General features: G+C 41.7%; 1 protein-coding gene across 2 annotated transcripts in view; it reads right to left on the reverse strand.

Annotated features, from left to right (window-relative positions):
* Positions 1 to 18,156, reverse strand: part of LOC149435246 (hepatocyte nuclear factor 4-beta-like) — a 55,599-nt gene that overhangs the window by 18,811 nt on the left and 18,632 nt on the right. For both annotated transcript variants that reach the window (XM_089662859.1, XM_089662860.1), the window contains exon 2: positions 12,561 to 12,732. In XM_089662859.1, the coding sequence (XP_089518985.1) occupies positions 12,561 to 12,732 (172 nt within the window). The remainder of the gene's footprint in view (positions 1 to 12,560; positions 12,733 to 18,156) is intronic.

The following is an 18,156-nucleotide window of genomic DNA, read 5'->3' on the forward strand; positions in this document are numbered from 1 at the left end:
CTGGGGATCGGTGATTGTATCACATAGAGTGGTCTGGGGATCGGTGACTGTATCACATAGAGTGGTCTGGGGATCGGTGACTGTATCACATATAGTGGTCTGGGGATCGGTGATTGTATCACATATAGTGGTCTGGGGATCAATGACTGTATCACATATAGTGGCCTGGGGATCAGTAATTGTATCACATATAGTGGTCTGGGGATCGGTAATTGTATCACATGCAGTGGTCTGGGGATCGGTGATTGTATCACATGCAGTGGTCTGGCCATTGGTGTTTGTATCACATGCGGTGGTCTGGGGATCGGTGATTGTATCACATGCAGTGGTCTGGCCATCGGTGATTGTATCACGTGCAGTGCTCTGGCCATCGGTGATTGTATCATGTGCAGTGGTCTGGCCATCGGTGATTGTATCATGTGCAGTGGTCTGACCATCGGTAATTGTATCACATGCAGTGGTCTGACCATCGGTGATTGTATCACATGCAGTGGTCTGGCCATCGGTGATTGTATCACATGCAGTGGTCTGGGGATCGGTGATTGTATCACGTGCAGTGGTCTGGTCATCGGTGATTGTATCACGTGCAGTGGTCTGGCCATCGGTGATTGTATCACATGCAGTGGTCTGGGGATCGGTGATTGTATCACGTGCAGTGGTCTGGCCATCGGTGATTGTATCACGTGCAGTGGTCTGGCCATCGGTGATTGTATCACATACAATGGTCTGGCCATCAGTGATTGTATCACATACAATGGTCTGGCCATCGGTGACTGTATCACATGCAGTGGTCTGGCCATCGGTGTTTGTATCACATTCAGTGGTCTGGCCATCGGTGACTGTATCACATGCAGTGGTCTGGCCATCGGTGATCGTATCACATGCAGTGGTCTGGCCATCGGTGATTGTATCACTTGGCTGTAATATTACAATTCTCATCTTAGCTGCCACCTGCTCATCCCCTACAGACCCAGATGTCCCAATACTGAAATAAAACGCCAGAGCCGCCATACTTTCCCACAACCCTCTGAGCCCAGCTGTTGGATTTCTGCCGAGAAAAATAATCTGAAATGACGGGAACGGTAATAAAAATAATGATGGGTACAGAGGAGCAAAGAGAGGTCAGATGAAGAATCTGTGTGAAAATACAACTGAACCTGAAAATGATCTATAATTCCGCATCCAGGGCTCTTTCCCTTCTAATATGAGACATTTACATAAAAAGGGAAGTTAGACTTTTTAGTGTTCTATTAGGTAGGCATGTAAAAGACAATTCTAAAGTGCAAATATATAGGCGCTTGGGGGCAGCCATGTTTGCACATACACAGATCAATTTCCTGCTTTGGCCAACCCACTAAAAACCATGCACCCCATGTGCGGCTGATATTTCAACAGTTCTTAATGCGATATTAAACTGCTGTGTGCTGAGGGAGCTCAGGCCACAATGTGCAAACCTGTTCTTCTCCAGCGCTGTGTGATGAGACTCTTGTCCCTAGCATTTGGTCCATTCCTTGGCATCTTAAAGATGCTTGGACTATGACGCCTGCACCATATGGTGGACACAGAAAATAGGAAATTGCAAAGGGGAAAGGAAATAGTTTCTTGTTAGTCTTTTTTGCCAAAATCTCTACTGACAGCAATTATTTTAGGAGTTTAATTCGGCTGTAAACTGAGAAGTTGAATTTGGCCGTGTCACATACAGAGCTCTCTAGCGGATTACTTACAAATCTCTGTTTTACAGGCATTGTCCGTTTTTTGGCAAAAATGTAATAAATGCTCCCACAATAACCCTAGGTTCACACCTAAGCATTTTCTGCAGCGTTTTGCACAAAAGCAGTACGGTCCATTTAACATGATTTCCTATGGGACATGTTCACATCTGTGCCTTTTCACCCGGTGCGTTTTTTAGAAAAGGGTCAGGCCTTTTTTTTTTTTCTAACATTTTTGGTTCTATAGACTTTAATGGAAATGCTGCAGAAAAGCATGTATTGTGTTCTTGATGCATGTGTTTCCTCCAGGTACTCCGGTTTCCTCCCACACTCCAAAGACATGCTGTAATTGGCTCCTGTCTAAATTGTCCCTAGTATGTGTATGTATGAATGTGAGTTAGGGACCTTAGATTGTACACCCCTTGAGGGTTAGGGACTGATGTGAATGTACAATATATATGTAAAGTGCTGCGTAAATTGATGGCGCTGTATAAGTACCTTAAATATATATAAATATATTTTGAGTTTAAAATCTCTCTAGCAACAAAAAAACCCTGCAAAACGCATCAAAAATGCAATGCAGAAACGCATCAAAAGCAACCTGCATAGGTGTGGACCTAGACCAGCAATGGGCAAACTACGGCCCGGCGGACCTTTTAATCCGGCCCGCGGAGCATGGCAAACATTGCCTGTCAGAATGTGTGTAGGCGGGGCAGCGTGAGGAACGTGAGGGGAGCTAGGCTCCTCTCACAGTCCGCCCTGAAGACCGGAACGGCGTGGGGAACACGGCGAGAGGAACGCGCGGAGCAAAGGTAAGTGAATTGACACAGGGGGGACTTGGCTTACTACTTGCTACTTACTTACTACTACTATATGAGGGATGAATTAATATGGGGGATGAATTACTATAGGGGGGATGAATTACTATGGGGGATGAATTACTATGGGGGATGAATTACTATATGGGGGATGAATTACTATATGGGGGATGAATTACTATATGGGGGATGAATTAATATGGGGGATGAATTACTATAGGGGGGATGAATTACTATGGGGGATGAATTACTATAGGGGGATGAATTACTATATGGGGGATGACTTACTATGGGGGATGAGCTACTATATGGGGGATGAATTACTATGGGGGATGAATTACTATATGGGGGATGAATTACTATGGGGGATGAATTACTATATGGGGGATGAATTACTATGGGGGATGAATTACTATATGGGGGATGAATTATTATATGGGGGATGAATTACTATGCTTACTATGGGGGAATATTACTATACTTACTATGGATGACACATACACATCATTCATCTACTCTTGGTCCGGCCCCCGGGTCCAATATATGAACCCATTGCGGCCCTCAAGTCAAAAAGTTTGCCCACCCCTGACCTAGACTAAAGTGGTTCTAATGGAAGCTTTTTCTTTATCTTAATGCATTCCCTGCATTGAGATAAAAAGCGTGTTCCCACTTGGTGTGCCCTTCCCCACCCCTGAATACTTACCTGTATCGATCCAGTGCTGGGCCCATCTGCTGTTCTTCTCTACTCTCTCCCTCCCTCTCTCACAAGTTTGACTGAAAGCAGGAGGAGCCATTGGCCCCTACTGCTGTCAGTCAAATCCTGTGAGCAGAGAGCAGGGGGTGGGGCCAAGTCACATTGTGTGTTAATGGCAGGGGTGGACTGACAACTCATGGGGCCCCTGTGTCCTTGCCCAAACTCAAAAAAGCCTATGAAAAAGGTACCAGGGGCATCTCATGGGGCCCCCTACTGACCCCGGGCCCTCGGGCAGTGCCCGAGTTTCCAAATGGTCAGTCCGCCCCTTGTTAATGGACACACACAGCCCGGCTCAGGATCAAGCCCAGACGTCTGCCCCCACATCAAGTGCTTGCTATAGGAGCAAACATAGAAGAGGATGAGCCAAAATCACCATTGGGGGACCTCCAGAAGAGGGATATCAGAACGGCTCTGTGTAATACCATTGCACAGAGCAGGTGAACGTAACATATTTACTATTTTAATTTTTAAAAAATTGCCTTTAAAATCACTTTATTAAAAAAAAGTACATTGATTAGATTTTTGCATTGAAGCCTGCAGAGCATTGCAACCAGGAACAGTGTATCACAGGTCCAGTGCACAGGCTCCTGCATGGTTTTCATTCTAGCCCCAGGTATGGAGGTTCAGACCTGTCATTATGATCCTGGAGGCAGTAAGAAATACTCTACAAGTGCAGTCACAGCTTGTACTCACACCTGACAATAGTGGCAGGGCAGAGGGGTGGCACTTCTTCATAATCAAGACTCAGAGGTGGTCATCAGGGGCCCCAGGGGCATTTGTATCCAGCTTTCAGAGAAAGGAATGTGTAATAGAATTTCAAAATTAAAAACTGATCCTTTGTGCCGAGGTTTATGTGTGTCTGTAAGGTTCTCAGTGGTGTAATTAAAGTGTTACTAAACTCACAGCAGTAAAATCAGTCTGTATTCTTAGATTGTAAGCTCCCAGGATCAGGCCCTCCTAACCCTCTTGTATTGAACTGTATTGTTGCTGTATTGTCTCCCGTTATATTGTAAAGTGCTGAGCAAACTGTTGGCGCTATATAAATCCTGTATAATAATAATATATAAATCCTGTATAATAATAATATATAAATCCTGTATAATAATATATAATATATAAATCCTGTATAATAATAATAATAATATATAAATCCTGTATAATAATAATATATAAATCCTGTATAATAATAATAATAATAATAATAATAATAATAATAATATATAAATCCTGTATAATAATAATATATAAATCCTTTATAATAATAATAATATATAAATCCTGTATAATAATAATATATAAATCCTGTATTATAATAATAATAATATATAAATCCTGTATAATAATAATATATAAATCCTGTATAATAATATATAAATCCTGTATAATAATAATAATAATAATATATAAATCCTGTATAATAATAATATATAAATCCTGTATAATAATATATAAATCCTGTATAATAATAATAATAATATATAAATCCTGTATTATAATAATAATATATAAATCCTGTATAATAATAATAATAATATATAAATCCTGTATTATAATAATAATATATAAATCCTGTATAATAATAATATATAAATACTGTATAATAATAATAATATATAAATCCTGTATAATAATAATATATAAATCCTGTATAATAATATATAATATATAAATCCTGTATAATAATAATATATAAATCCTGTATAATAATAATAATATATAAATCCTGTATAATATTAATATATAAATCCTGTATAATAATAATTAGAGATGAGCGAATCGAACCAGGCGAAGTGGAATTCGTTTCGAATTTCAGGAAAGAATCCGAATATTTGCATAATTCGGGTGCGCGAATCGGATTTTTCCCGATCAGCCGGCAAAAGTGTCCCTGCAGAGAGCTCCGCTATTTCTGACAGTTCTCTGACAGTTCCTTCACATGTACAGCGGTTGAAACATTGTATCTATTTGTTTCCATTTAGGATACAGATGTTTTTATTCGGAAATAAATAGATACAATGTTTCAACCGCTGGAACTGTCAGAGAACTGTCAGAAATAGCGGAGCTCTCTGCAGATACACTTTTTGCTGTACTGGAATACTTCTTCTTTTCATTCTTCTTTTCATTCTTCTCATTCTTCTTTTCATTCTTCTTTTCATTCTTCTTCTCATTCTTCTTTTCATTCTTCTTCTTCTTTTCATTCTTCTCATTCTTCTTTTCTTCTTCATGAAAAGAAGAATGAGAAGAAGAATGAAAAGAAGAATGAGAAGAATGAAAAGAAGAATGAAAAGAAGAAGAAGAATGAAAAGAAGAATGAGAAGAAGAATGAAAAGAAGAATGAGAAGAAGAATGAGAAGAATGAAAAGAAGAATGAGAAGAATGAAAAGAAAAAGAAGAAGAATGAAAAGAAGAAGAAGAATGAAAAGAAGAATGAAAAGAAGAAGAAGAATCTTTTCATTCTTCTCATTCTTCTTTTCATTCTTCTTTTCATTCTTCTTCTTCTTTTCATTCTTCTTCTTCTTTTCATTCTTCTTCTTCTTCTTCTTCTTTTCATTCTTCTTCTTCTTTTCATTCTTCTTTTCATTCTTCTTCTTCTTCTTTTCATTCTTCTCATTCTTCTTTTCATTCGTCTTCTTCTTCTTCTTTTCATTCTTCTTCTTCTTTTCATTCTTCTTTTCATTCTTCTTCTTCTTCTTTTCATTCTTCTTCTTCTTTTCATTCTTCTTCTTCTTCTTTTCATTCTTCTTTTCATTCTTCTCATTCTTCTTTTCATTCTTCTCATTCTTCTTTTCATTCTTCTTTTCATTCTTCTTTTCATTCTTCTTCTTTTCATTCTTCTTTTCATTCTTCTCATTCTTCTTTTCTTCTTCATGAAAAGAAGAATGAGAAGAAGAATGAAAAGAAGAATGAAAAGAATAAAAAGAATGAAAAGAAGAATGAGAAGAAGAATGAAAAGAAGAATGAAAAGAAGAAGAAGAATGAAAAGAAGAATGAGAAGAAGAATGAAAAGAAGAATGAGAAGAAGAATGAGAAGAATGAAAAGAAGAATGAGAAGAATGAAAAGAAGAATGAAAAGAAGAAGAAGAAGAATGAAAAGAAGAAGAAGAATGAAAAGAAGAATGAAAAGAAGAAGAAGAAGAATCTTTTCATTCTTCTCATTCTTCCAAGGATGAGGATGAGGATGAAGAAGAAGAAGAAGAAGTAGGATGAAAATAAGAAGAATTCCAAACCGGCAAAAAGTGTATCTGCAGAATAGAGGAGCTCTGCAGATATACATTTTGCCGGCTTGGAATTCTTCTTATTTTTATCCTACTTCTTCTTCTTCTTCTTCTTCATCCTCATCCTCAGAAGAAGAAGAAGAGGATGAGGATGAGGATGAAGAAGAAGGAGCAGAAGAAGAAGAAGAAGTAGGATGAAAATAAGAAGAATTCCAAGCCGGCAAAAAGTGTATCTGCAGAGCTCATCTAAGTGTATCTGCAGAATAGAGGAGCTCTGCAGATACACTTTTTGCCGGCTTGGAATTCTTCTTATTTTCATCCTACTTCTTCTTCTTCTTCTTCATCTTCATCCTCATCCTCTTCTTCTTCTTCTGAGGATGAGGATGAAGAAGAAGAAGAAGTAGGATGAAAATAAGAAGAATTCCAAGCCGGCAAAAAGTGTATCTGCAGAGCTCCTCTATTCTGCAGATACACTTAGAGGAGCTCTGCAGATACACTTTTTGCCGGTTTGGAATTCTTCTTATTTTCATCCTACTTCTTCTTCTTCATCCTCATCCTCGGAAGAAGAAGAAGAGGATGAGGATGAGGATGAAGAAGAAGAAGAAGAAGTAGGATGAAAATAAGAAGAATTCCAAGCCGGCAAAAAGTGTATCTGCAGAGCTCCTCTAAGTGTATCTGCAGAATAGAGGAGCTCTGCAGATACACTTTTTGCCGGCTTGGAATTCTTCTTATTTTCATCCTACTTCTTCTTCTTCTTCCTCTTCATCCTCATCCTCATCCTCTTCTTCTTCTTCTGAGGATGAGGATGAGGATGAAGAAGAAGAAGAAGAAGAAGTAGGATGAAAATAAGAAGAATTCCAAGCCGGCAAAAAGTGTATCTGCAGAGCTCCGCTAAGTGTATCTGCAGAGCTCCGCTAAGTGTATCTGCAGAGCTCAGCGGTTGAAACATTGTATCTATTTGTTTCCATTTATGGAAACAAATAGATACAATGTTTCAACCGCTGTATGGAGTGAATGTCAGAGAACTGTCAGAAATAGGCTATTTCTGACAGTTCTCTGACATTCAATACTCCATACAGCGGTTGAGGAGTGAATGTCAGAGAACTGTCAGAAATAGCCTATTTCTGACAGTTCTCTGACATTCACTCCATACAGCGGTTGAAACATTGTATCTATTTGTTTCCATTTATGGAAACAAATAGATACAATGTTTCAACCGCTGTATGGAGTGAATGTCAGAGAACTGTCAGAAATAGCGGAGCTCTGCAGATACACTTAGCGGAGCTCTGCAGATACACTTTTTGCCGGCTTGGAATTCTTCTTATTTTCATCCTACTTCTTCTTCTTCTTCTTCTTCATCCTCATCCTCTTCTTCTTCTTCTGAGGATGAGGATGAGGATGAAGAAGAAGAAGAAGAAGAAGTAGGATGAAAATAAGAAGAATTCCAAGCCGGCAAAAAGTGTATCTGCAGAGCTCCTCTAAGTGTATCTGCAGAATAGAGGAGCTCTGCAGATACACTTTTTGCCGGCTTGGAATTCTTATTTTCATCCTACTTCTTCTTCTTCTTCTTCTTCCTCTTCATCCTCATCCTCTTCTTCTTCTTCTGAGGATGAGGATGAGGATGCAGAAGAAGAAGAAGAAGTAGGATGAAAATAAGAAGAATTCCAAGCCGGCAAAAAGTGTATCTGCAGAGCTCCGCTAAGTGTATCTGCAGAGCTCCGCTAAGTGTATCTGCAGAGCTCCGCTAAGAAATAGCGGAGCTCTGCAGATACACTTTTTGCCGGCTTGGCATTCTCCTTCTTCTCATCCTTCTTCTTCTTCTCATCCTTCTTCTTCTTCTCATCCTTCTCCTTCTTCTCATCCTTCTTCTTCTTCTCATCCTTCTTCTTCTTCTTCTCATCCTTCTCCTTCTTCTCATCCTTCTTCTTCTTCTCATCCTTCTCCTTCTTTTCATCCTTCTTCTTCTTCTCATCCTTCTTCTTCTTCTCATCCTTCTCCTTCTTCTCATCCTTCTTCTTCTTCTCATCCTTCTTCTTCTTCTCATCCTTCTTCTTCTTCTCATCCTTCTCCTTCTTCTCATCCTTCTTCTTCTTCTCATCCTTCTTCTTCTCATCCTTCTCCTTCTTCTCATCCTTCTTCTCATCCTTCTCCTTCTTCTCATCCTTCTTCTAATCCTTCTCCTTCTCCTTCTTCTCATCCTTCTCCTTCTTCTCACCCTTCTCCTTCTTCTCATCCTTCTCCTTCTCCTTCTTCTCATCCTTCTCCTTCTTCTCATCCTTCTCCTTCTCCTTCTCCTTCTTCTCATCCTTCTCCTTCTTCTCATCCTTCTCCTTCTCCTTCTTCTCATCCTTCTCCTTCTCCTTCTTCTCATCCTTCTCCTTCTCCTTCCTCATCTCCAAGGGCATTTAAATTAAAGGTACAGTGTTCTGCACTAATTTAAAGGCTCTCTGAAGCCTAGAAACCCTTTTTATAAGTTAAATTTGTAGCGAATAAATTCGCATCGAATCGAATTTCTTCCTCAAATTCGGCGAATCAGCCGAATCGAATTTTTGAATAATTCGCTCATCTCTAATAATAATATATAAATCCTGTATAATAATAATATATAAATCCTGTATAATAATAATAATAATAATAATAATATGCAGGAAAGCATCAGGTCTTTATTATTGTGGCTTATGCTATTTGATTAAATTGTTATATATTTTATTTATTTTTGCACTTGTATATCCTTGTTTACAGCTGTGAGGGTGTTGTTGTTATGCACCCTCTAGTGTAGGGTATTATAGGTAAAATCCGTGTGTGACTCATGGTAATTGTTTCAGTCATGTGACTAAGGTTGGGTTATTGAAGGTCAGCTGGATGACTCCACAGGTTGTGGCTCTATCGCCTCCTCCTGACTCTGGAGGACCATAGAACCTACCAGAGGTCGGTAAGAAGGAAGGGGAGGAGTCTTAATCAGCATATTCATGAGGGGGTCTGGCCAATCCCAGGTTTGGAAGCCCTGGTGGACCGGCCTATAAATATGGAAGAGTCGGGCTGACAGTGGAGTCGGGTAGAAGATGGAGTGCTGAGGAGACTGTCAGTAAAGCGCGTATGGCTGGTGAGAAGGTGAAACAAGGGGCTGTACATAGCTTCCTGAACCATTGCAGCTCCCTGCCTTAGTACTCCTCTCCAGAACCCTCAGCCCTGATAAAAGCAGTGGGCTGGCTCTTGGGAGGAGTTATGCAAATATTAAAATGCCTTGATGGGTGGGTGTCAGTCTGGAGGAGTGGGCATTCCAAGACAGACTGCGATGCTGAGCCTCCATGATTGAAAGAACGGAAATCCAATGAATGAAAGGGACGGGCCAGAGACAGTCAGGCTGGGGAGGAAAGAGCTAGATGATACTGGATGTCCTCCAGTTAGGAAATGTGGGCTTTTTCTGACTTGCTGCAGCTTCTAATGCATATTTCAGTCCAGGAGAAGCGCCGGTACAACTGTGCAAGGCTGAAGGGAAAGCCGGAGGTGGGATTTATGGAAAGGTAAGTATTCTATTCATGTATCTCAGCTTGGCTTGATGTTGAGTCTACTGTAAAGAGAATTTTTTTTTACGTTTCTGCTGCTTTTCCCCAACATTTTATTTTAGGCTGGAGCAGGAGCCTAGGGCCCAGTGGATGTCTAGGGGCCCCAGCTAGAACCTTCTGTAGCAACATAGAGAGATAGTGATGTTGTTCAAAGTTGGGAGGATGTAGAGTATTTGCAGGCAGTTGGTGTCCAATGGACCAATACAAATGGGGGCTTCTCTGTGCCATTGCAGTCCTTATTAATGGGGGGCCCACAGCTGCTTCTGTTCCTGGGGCTCTAGTCTCCTCCAGGGGCGGACTGACCATTTGGAAACTCGGGCACCACCCGTGCCCCGGGGGTCCGTAGGGGGCCCCATGAGATGCCCCTGGTACCTTTTTCATAGGCTTTTTTGAGTATGGGCAAGGACACAGGGGCCCCATGATCCCCTATTGCCTGAGGGCCCCATGTGTTGTCAATCCGCCCCTGGTCTCCCCTTTTTCCATCTCTATGTGCTTCTACAGTGCTGCTGTTTGTCTCCTTTGTTAGGTCGGCCTGATGAATACAGCCAGAAGCTTTCATTCCTCTTCGCTACCACTTTCCCCGCCGCCTAATTAGCTCCACCAGCAGACTGATTATTTCCCTCTCCGTGCCTTGGAAAGGTTGGCGGTAATTAATGAGCGGAAAATAAGCGTAAACCTTGACTCTGCGATATGGCAGAAGGTGAGCGCTACGGGAGCCAGTGAGCTCAGAGGTCGCCAGCGGGGAATGATGGACGCGGCGGCTGAGCCAGTGGCTGGAAAGTAGCCGGGGTGAACCTACAGACATCCCAGTGCGACCTTCTTATTCTAACTAAAAAAAATTTGTTGATCCGTCTAAGCATTTTCAGTTTCTGAACTTTAACCTATGGCCACCCACGTAACGCATACATGCAGCAGCAAAGAGGGTGGGCTTTAATGTCTACACGCCACGTACATGTGTCAAAGGGTGGCAGAGCTTTCTGCTCAGGGGCGGACTGACCATTTGGAAACTCGGGCACTGCCCGAGGGCCCGGGGTCAGTAGGGGGCCCCATGAGATGCCCCTGGTACCTTTTTCATAGGCTTTTTTGAATTTGGGCAAGAACACAGGGGCCCCATGATCCCCTATTGCCCGGGGGCCACATGAGTTGTCAGTCCACCCCTGTTTCTGCTCATTGCTCACTCCCAGCATAATGACTGAGCTGTCAAAGACCGATATCGATCTAAGCTCATGATCGGTATCTGGCGGGATCAGCTCCCGATCATGGGACCACTGTGATAACCAATCACAACAGTCATGACTATGGGTAGGATTGACCATGACTGGTCAATCCTTCCCACCCCGTGTGTGTAAAGACCCAGTCAAAAGGACACTGGGGCTGGGCAGGAAGGGGTTAAAATTGGTGTGAATTGCTAACATCTCATATTCTCATATATGCCACCCACATCTGTGTCCATAGACAGCTGAGGTTTCTTTACGGAGAGTGCGCTCACTGCACGATCCCAGCACAGTGGCGGAGCTGTCGTAGATAGCTCTGGGCTTCTTGTTATGATTGGGAGCTGGAAGGATGGGCTACTGATCATGTGACCACCACGGCAACCAATCACAGTGGTCATAGGATCAGGAAGTCCATCCCACCCCAAGTATTTAGACCTACTTAAAAGGACCTCTGGACTGAGCAGGAAGGGGTTAACATGTAAATCAATCTTTTAAATCTGCAACTTTCTCATTGATTACATTAAAATAATCCATAATGAGACACATCCTGTTAAAGGGTGACAACGCTCTGTCCCTGTCACCCGGTTGTGCTCCTGTGTTGTCACCCTGTCGCATGCTCCCAGGGTGGGGATTTGAAAAGGAAGAACAATGAAGCACAATCACTGTGCACTTCTACAAAGCAGGAAATCTGTTACATCCAATCAGCAGATATGGTTGTCCCCATGTGCATAGAAATAATTACAAACCGAATAACAAAACGTTTATACAGGTTGAGAAGATCCTTACCAGTTGGCCCATGTGCCTGTACGTTAACATGCATTGCATAATGCAGTCTATTGAAATTAATGGGATGACAACACATCCTGATATGCCAAAAATTGGACAGAACCCTTTTTTTTAATGCATTGCACCACAGTGCATGCTGCAATGTAGGTAGTAGGTGTATTGCCTTAGTGCCAAGCAAAGTCAATGGCACCACAATGCAGTGATGCATACGTGTTACCACAATATGGAAGTGTAAATGGGCTCCAAAGTAAACTTGGGCATTGGCCATTCTTAGGGTGGAAGAGCAAAAAGAAGCTGCAAATGCACCATTATTATGGAATGCGCAATTGAGGATGGCACCCCAACACACTCCTGCACTGGTTTTCACTGCAGTGCATGGTAACACACCCATGCATTGCGGTCTGCTGTGATACAAGAAAGTTCTACAGGTTTGAAGTCAGTGAATACAAGAAACCCATAAAACCACCAACCCACGTCCATGGCCGACCACACAACACTGACCTGCAGGCATACACATGATTTTTGCGCACGCTTCTTCGGAAGAACCCTTTGCAGCCGTCACAGCTGGAAGCTCCGTAGTGTTTTCCAGTAGCTCGATCCCCGCAGATAGAGCAATACGATCCAATGCCATTGCTGAGCACACCCGGGCTCACCGACTCCACGGCAATAATTTCTGCAGGACACAAGAGAAAGTTTCAGTTGGTGACCCTCAACAACAATTATTGAACAGCAAAAAACCACCTGAGGAAATTAGAATCTTTATATCTAGTAGACAGTTAAAATGGATATTTTTTTTTCTTTGTAATTGTCAATTTTGCTGTAGCCGTACTCTCTAAACAAAGGGCCAGTTTATTGCTCTTCAGACTTTGAGGGGGCCAGACTGTGGTCATTGTGACTAGAAAAGGCAAGCTATGGCCCATCATTGGTATTTTTCCAAAAAAAGTTTTATTTTGAAATAAGAAAGGCATAACAAGTCATATACGGATACGGAGCACAGTCCGCGCATAAACATCTGTCTTAATCTCCCGTAGCGCAGACGGGTCATAAGTTATTTATTTGAAGTGTGAATTACCCTGATACAAAAGATCACATTATAGTAGTTGAGTAAACTAAACCAAAAAAAGAGTACTGATTATAATAGGTAGTCTAGAGAATTATAGTGGATGCTGCTCTAATGCGTAGGGATTATTCAAATAATGGGACCATGAAGCGTAGTACAATATATCATTTGAAGACGTGCAGTTCTTCTGTGTCCGTAGCCGGGAAATGTAGGGTTCTTATTGTGAAAGACAATCATACCTATATGTGAAAGGGCACCCTGTCCCTCATAAAAGATATAGTTATTTGTAGAGGAAAAAGGTGTGAAGGAAAGAAGAAAAGGAAAAGAAGAGAGAAAGGCGCATCAGGTGAAAGGAAGTGTGAAGAGTAGCATCATAGGAGGAAGGGGATAAAAAAAAAAAAAAAAAAAAGGGGGGGGGGTGGAGGGGGTCAAATAATAAATAGTGGCTGTTAACTAATCATATCATGGAGCATTATTTATGGTGACGTAGATTATACCTTTATGTAAGATATAGTCCGGGTAGACTCAGTCTATGGAGCAATTCTAGAGGTGAGAGCTCTAAAGGTTTTTGTGTTCTTGAATCTCGTCTCATTCATTCATAGAAAAACGATAAATACTGGTGGTTTGAAAGTGTTTCCAACATGCCCAAGTCTTCCTGAATCTCTCGGGGTGTTCTTTTGCCACTGAAATCAGCTCCTCCATCTCCGCAATCCTGATGACCCTAAGAAACCACTCCCGTACAGTGGGAACCTGTTTTGACCGCCAGTGCACAGGGATACATTGTTTTGCCGCATTTATCATGTGCAAGGCAAGAGACTTACGATAAGTCCGAAAAGGAAGTGAGGAGTGGTGGAGTAAAAATTGTGCAGGGGTGAAGTCTAGATTGTATGTGGTTACTTGTGAAACTAAGTCTCGCACTTTATTCCAAAAGGGCTGCAGCAGCGGACAGTCCCACCATATATGTAGGAGTGTACCCTTTGCCTGTTGACATCTCCAACATAAATCCGAAATGTCCGGGTCAAATTTATGAAGCAAGGATGGAACTCTGTACCATCTAGAGTATAATTTATAGTTGTTTTCTTATGTCGAGACACAAATGGAACCTGTATGCATATGGTCATAGATGTGATCCCAATCTTCCGGTGACAATGGCAGTTGTAGATCAAGCGACCAAGCCTCACAGGCCTTTCGAGGATGAGACGTATTGGCGGTATCCAGATAGGAATAGAGCTTGGATATAACATGTCTCTGGGGGAAGTCCGTAAAGCAAAGTTTCTCATACGGAGTAAGTGGCCTTGAGTAATCTTGTAGATGTGGGGAGCTTCGTATAAAGTGATGAAGTTGTCTGAACATCCATGGCGTAAAGTTCAGGGATGGCCATGTCCTCATAATGTCCTCTCTAGATAAGAACTTCTTATTTTTAAAGAGTTGATGTACTGTCAGATTAGCTGGACAAGTATCTCCGGCTAGGAAGGCCCGGGACATACCCGGCAGAAACTCTGGATTCATTTTGATCGGAGTTAAAGGACCCGGAGAGGAAGAGAGTTCTTTTTTCTGGAACAACTGATGGCAACAGCTTAAGGTAGGACCTATAAGAGGGTGTTCCCGAAACTCCGAAGGAATGTGAGAGTTTTCCAGCCAAGGGGAAGGGGCAAGTGGTATTGTCGAGAAATCTGCCTCCAAACCAACCCAGACCTTATGATTGTGGGTCGTGGTCCAATCTACTACCCTCGCTAGGTGACAAGCCCTGTAGTATCGGGCAATATCAGGTAATCCAATACCTCCACCCTTCTTGGGCATGGTGAGTTGGGCAAAGCTAATTCTTGGGCGTTTATTATACCAAAGAAAGGAGGTACAGAGTGTTTTATAGGATGCGAAGAAAGAAGTTGGTAGTTTAATCGGTATTGTCTGCAGTAGATACAATATTCTAGGAAGTACGTTCATCTTGAGAATGGCTGCTCTACCAAACCAAGAGAACCAGGGTTTATTCCAAGTCTGAAGGTCTGTGGAGATATTACGCAAGAGGGGTAAGAAGTTTTTATCGTAAAGTTCCGTTAGGTGAGTTGGTAGTTGGATACCCAGATACGTGATCGCCTCAGACTGCCAAGTAAAAGGAAAATTCAATTTTGCTTGTCTAAACACATCTTGGGTCAAGGAGACATTAAGGGCTTGGGATTTAGAGAAGTTGATTTTGAAGTTAGCCAAATACTGGAACAACTTGAATTCTTGCAGCAGATTAGGTAAAGTGATATGTGGGTCTGTTAGGAAAAGTAGTATGTCATCAGCAAAGGCTGCTATTTTATGAATTTTGCCATTTATCAGAATCCCCTTGATGTTATCATTCTGTTTGATGCAATTCAACAAAGGTTCCAGAGTCAGAATAAATAGGAGAGGGGATAAAGGACATCCCTGTCTAGTCCCATTGCCTATCGAAAAGGAATCCGAAAGGAGACCATTAACTCGCACTTTAGCTGTGGGAGTGGTATATAGAGACATGATAAATGCCAGGAAACGCGGAGGCAATCCAACTCCAATCAGAACTGCCTCCATGTAGTCCCACGCCAGTCTGTCAAATGCCTTTTCTGCATCTAGAGATAGAAAGAAGCCAGATTGTTGCTTTTGAGTTAACCAATGATGAATATTTATGGCCCTTATTGTATTGTCTCTAGCTTCTCTCCCTGGTACAAAGCCCACCTGGTCTGTTGATATGATGGGATCTATGATGCGTAATAGACGATTGGCCAGGATTTTGGCAAAGATCTTTAGATCAACGTTTAATAGAGAGATCGGACGGTAGTTTGCTGGAGAGGTTTGGTCTTTATTCTCTTTTGGTATGACCGTAATATGGGCCTCAGAGAGATGGCGCATGGATTGCCCTGGTGTATCTAAAGTGTTGAAGGCCCGTAGAAATGGCTGTGCTAAGATGTCACTGAAAGACTTATAGTACGAAGTGATAAACCCATCAGGGCCTGGACTTTTACCAGGTTTCAGTTGTGCAATGGCTTGTTGTAGTTCCGTCAGGGTCAAGGCGCCATCTAAGTCTTGCGCTTGTGTTCTAGAAATAGAGTTTGGAAGGTATCGGGTCAGGAAGGTCTGGATAATAGTCTCACGAGGCCTAGTGTCTCCTGTCGGTTTAGATGGTACGGGTAAATTGTAGAGAGAGGAATAGTATTGCTCAAATTCAGCTGCAATATTCGTTGATGTTTTCAGTAAGCGACCCTGCTTGGAAGTGAGCTGATAGATTTGCTGAGCTGCCCTTCTAGATTGCACGGCCCTGGCTAGAAATTTGCCACTCTTATTTCCATGTTCATAGAAAAGTTTCTGTTGTAGAGTAAAATTACGTTTGTTTTTTTTTTCAACGACATCTTGGAGTTGTTTTCGCGCCTGATCTAGTTCTGTTGCAGATTCCAAGGCTCTAGAGCGTTTATGCGTGCATTCAAGTGCACGGACTTTTTGCATTAAGGCAGTAAAAGATGTTTGAGCTAGGCGTTTTCGTGAAGCGGATATGGACATTAGAAGGCCACGCATTACACATTTGTGCGCCTCCCACTGTACGAGAGGGGTCGTATCTGGAGATGTGTTTTCTTTAAAGTAGTTGGTCAAAGAATCACGGATCTGGAGGGTGACAGATGAGTCTGTAAGAAGAAAGGGGTCCAATCTCCATGTTTTGGATGCGGCTGGTGTATCCGGGAATTGTAAAGTCATCATAATTGGGTGATGGTCAGATAAAATCATTGGCTCGATCGAGGCCGATTTCAATATATGTAAGTCCTTTTGCGAGAGAAAAAAATAGTCGATTCTGGAATGGCGTTTGTGTGGTGCGGAATAAAAGGTGTAATCTTTGTCCGTAGGGTGAAGGGTGCGCCAGGTATCATGAAGGAGAAGGTCATGAAGTTCAAGTTTAATCTGTTTGAGTGCTTTGAAAGGTTTAGAGGAAAAACCAGTTGAAGTGTCCTCCAACGGGTTCAAAGCTACATTAAAATCACCTCCCAGAATCAAAATACCTGATTGAAACATAGCAAGTAATTTGGAGATTTTACGAAAATAGCATACTTGTGCGGTATTGGGACTGTAGATGTTGGCAAAAGTAAGTGGCTTATTAAAAAGGGTACCTTTGAGAAAGAGGAACCTCCCCTCAGGGTCTTCGAGAGACTCAGTAACTTTAAATGAGAGCTGTTTGGAAAGTAAGATGGATACACCTTTTGCTTTCACCTCCGCGTTGACTGCATGATAAGCCGTTGGGTAATTAGCATTTGAAAATCTAGGTATGTGATCCATTCGAAAGTGTGTTTCTTGGATAAAGAGCACATCTGCTCGAAGGTTTTTCATGTATGTTAGAAGTTGTGAGCGTTTCTCAGGTATATTTAAGCCCTTGGCGTTAAGAGAGGCCACTGAGAGCGTGCGGGCTGAACATGTAGATGTGTGGTTGATAGCCATGTTGTTGTATACCAGAAAAACCTGTTCAAAGTCTACAGGTATACCAAATGAGTGGCGGGAAGAGAGGAAAAAAAAAAAAAAAGGGGGGGGGGAAATTTTTTTTTTTTCTTTTGGGGGGGGGGAGGGGGGATTAAAACAGGGACGTGTAGAGGTAGAAATAGAGATAGTAATTATGTGGAGGAAGAAATAAAGAGTGTGACAGAGAAGAAAAGAAGTGTCAGGCGTGTCTCATAGAAACCCATATATATGTATTGATATATATTCCTTCAACTTCCAGAACAAACTAAACTCCAGAGAAGAGATAGACCAGCTACTCTATCTCCTATTAAAGGTCTTATGAAATGGTTGTATGTAAAAGGATTACAAAATTACATGTGGAGATGTGTCGAACCCAGAGACAGCCGTATTGTGAGTATACAAAATAATCGTAAGGAGGACTTATTCTCTCAAACGAGAGGTATACAAAGGAATTAGTCTAACATAAGGTGTCCTTGACACACAGAGCTATGTGGGAAGTAGCTAATTTATACCGAGAGGTAATCTATTCCTATTGGGAAAGGGAGGTAGGTGTAAAATAGTATATATAAAGCTGGGGGAATA

The sequence above is a fragment of the Staurois parvus genome, unplaced genomic scaffold (genome assembly GCF_062004578.1).
Source record: "Staurois parvus isolate SC_StPar_1 unplaced genomic scaffold, SC_StPar_1.0 ptg001570l, whole genome shotgun sequence".
Taxonomy (NCBI): Eukaryota; Metazoa; Chordata; class Amphibia; order Anura; family Ranidae; genus Staurois; species Staurois parvus.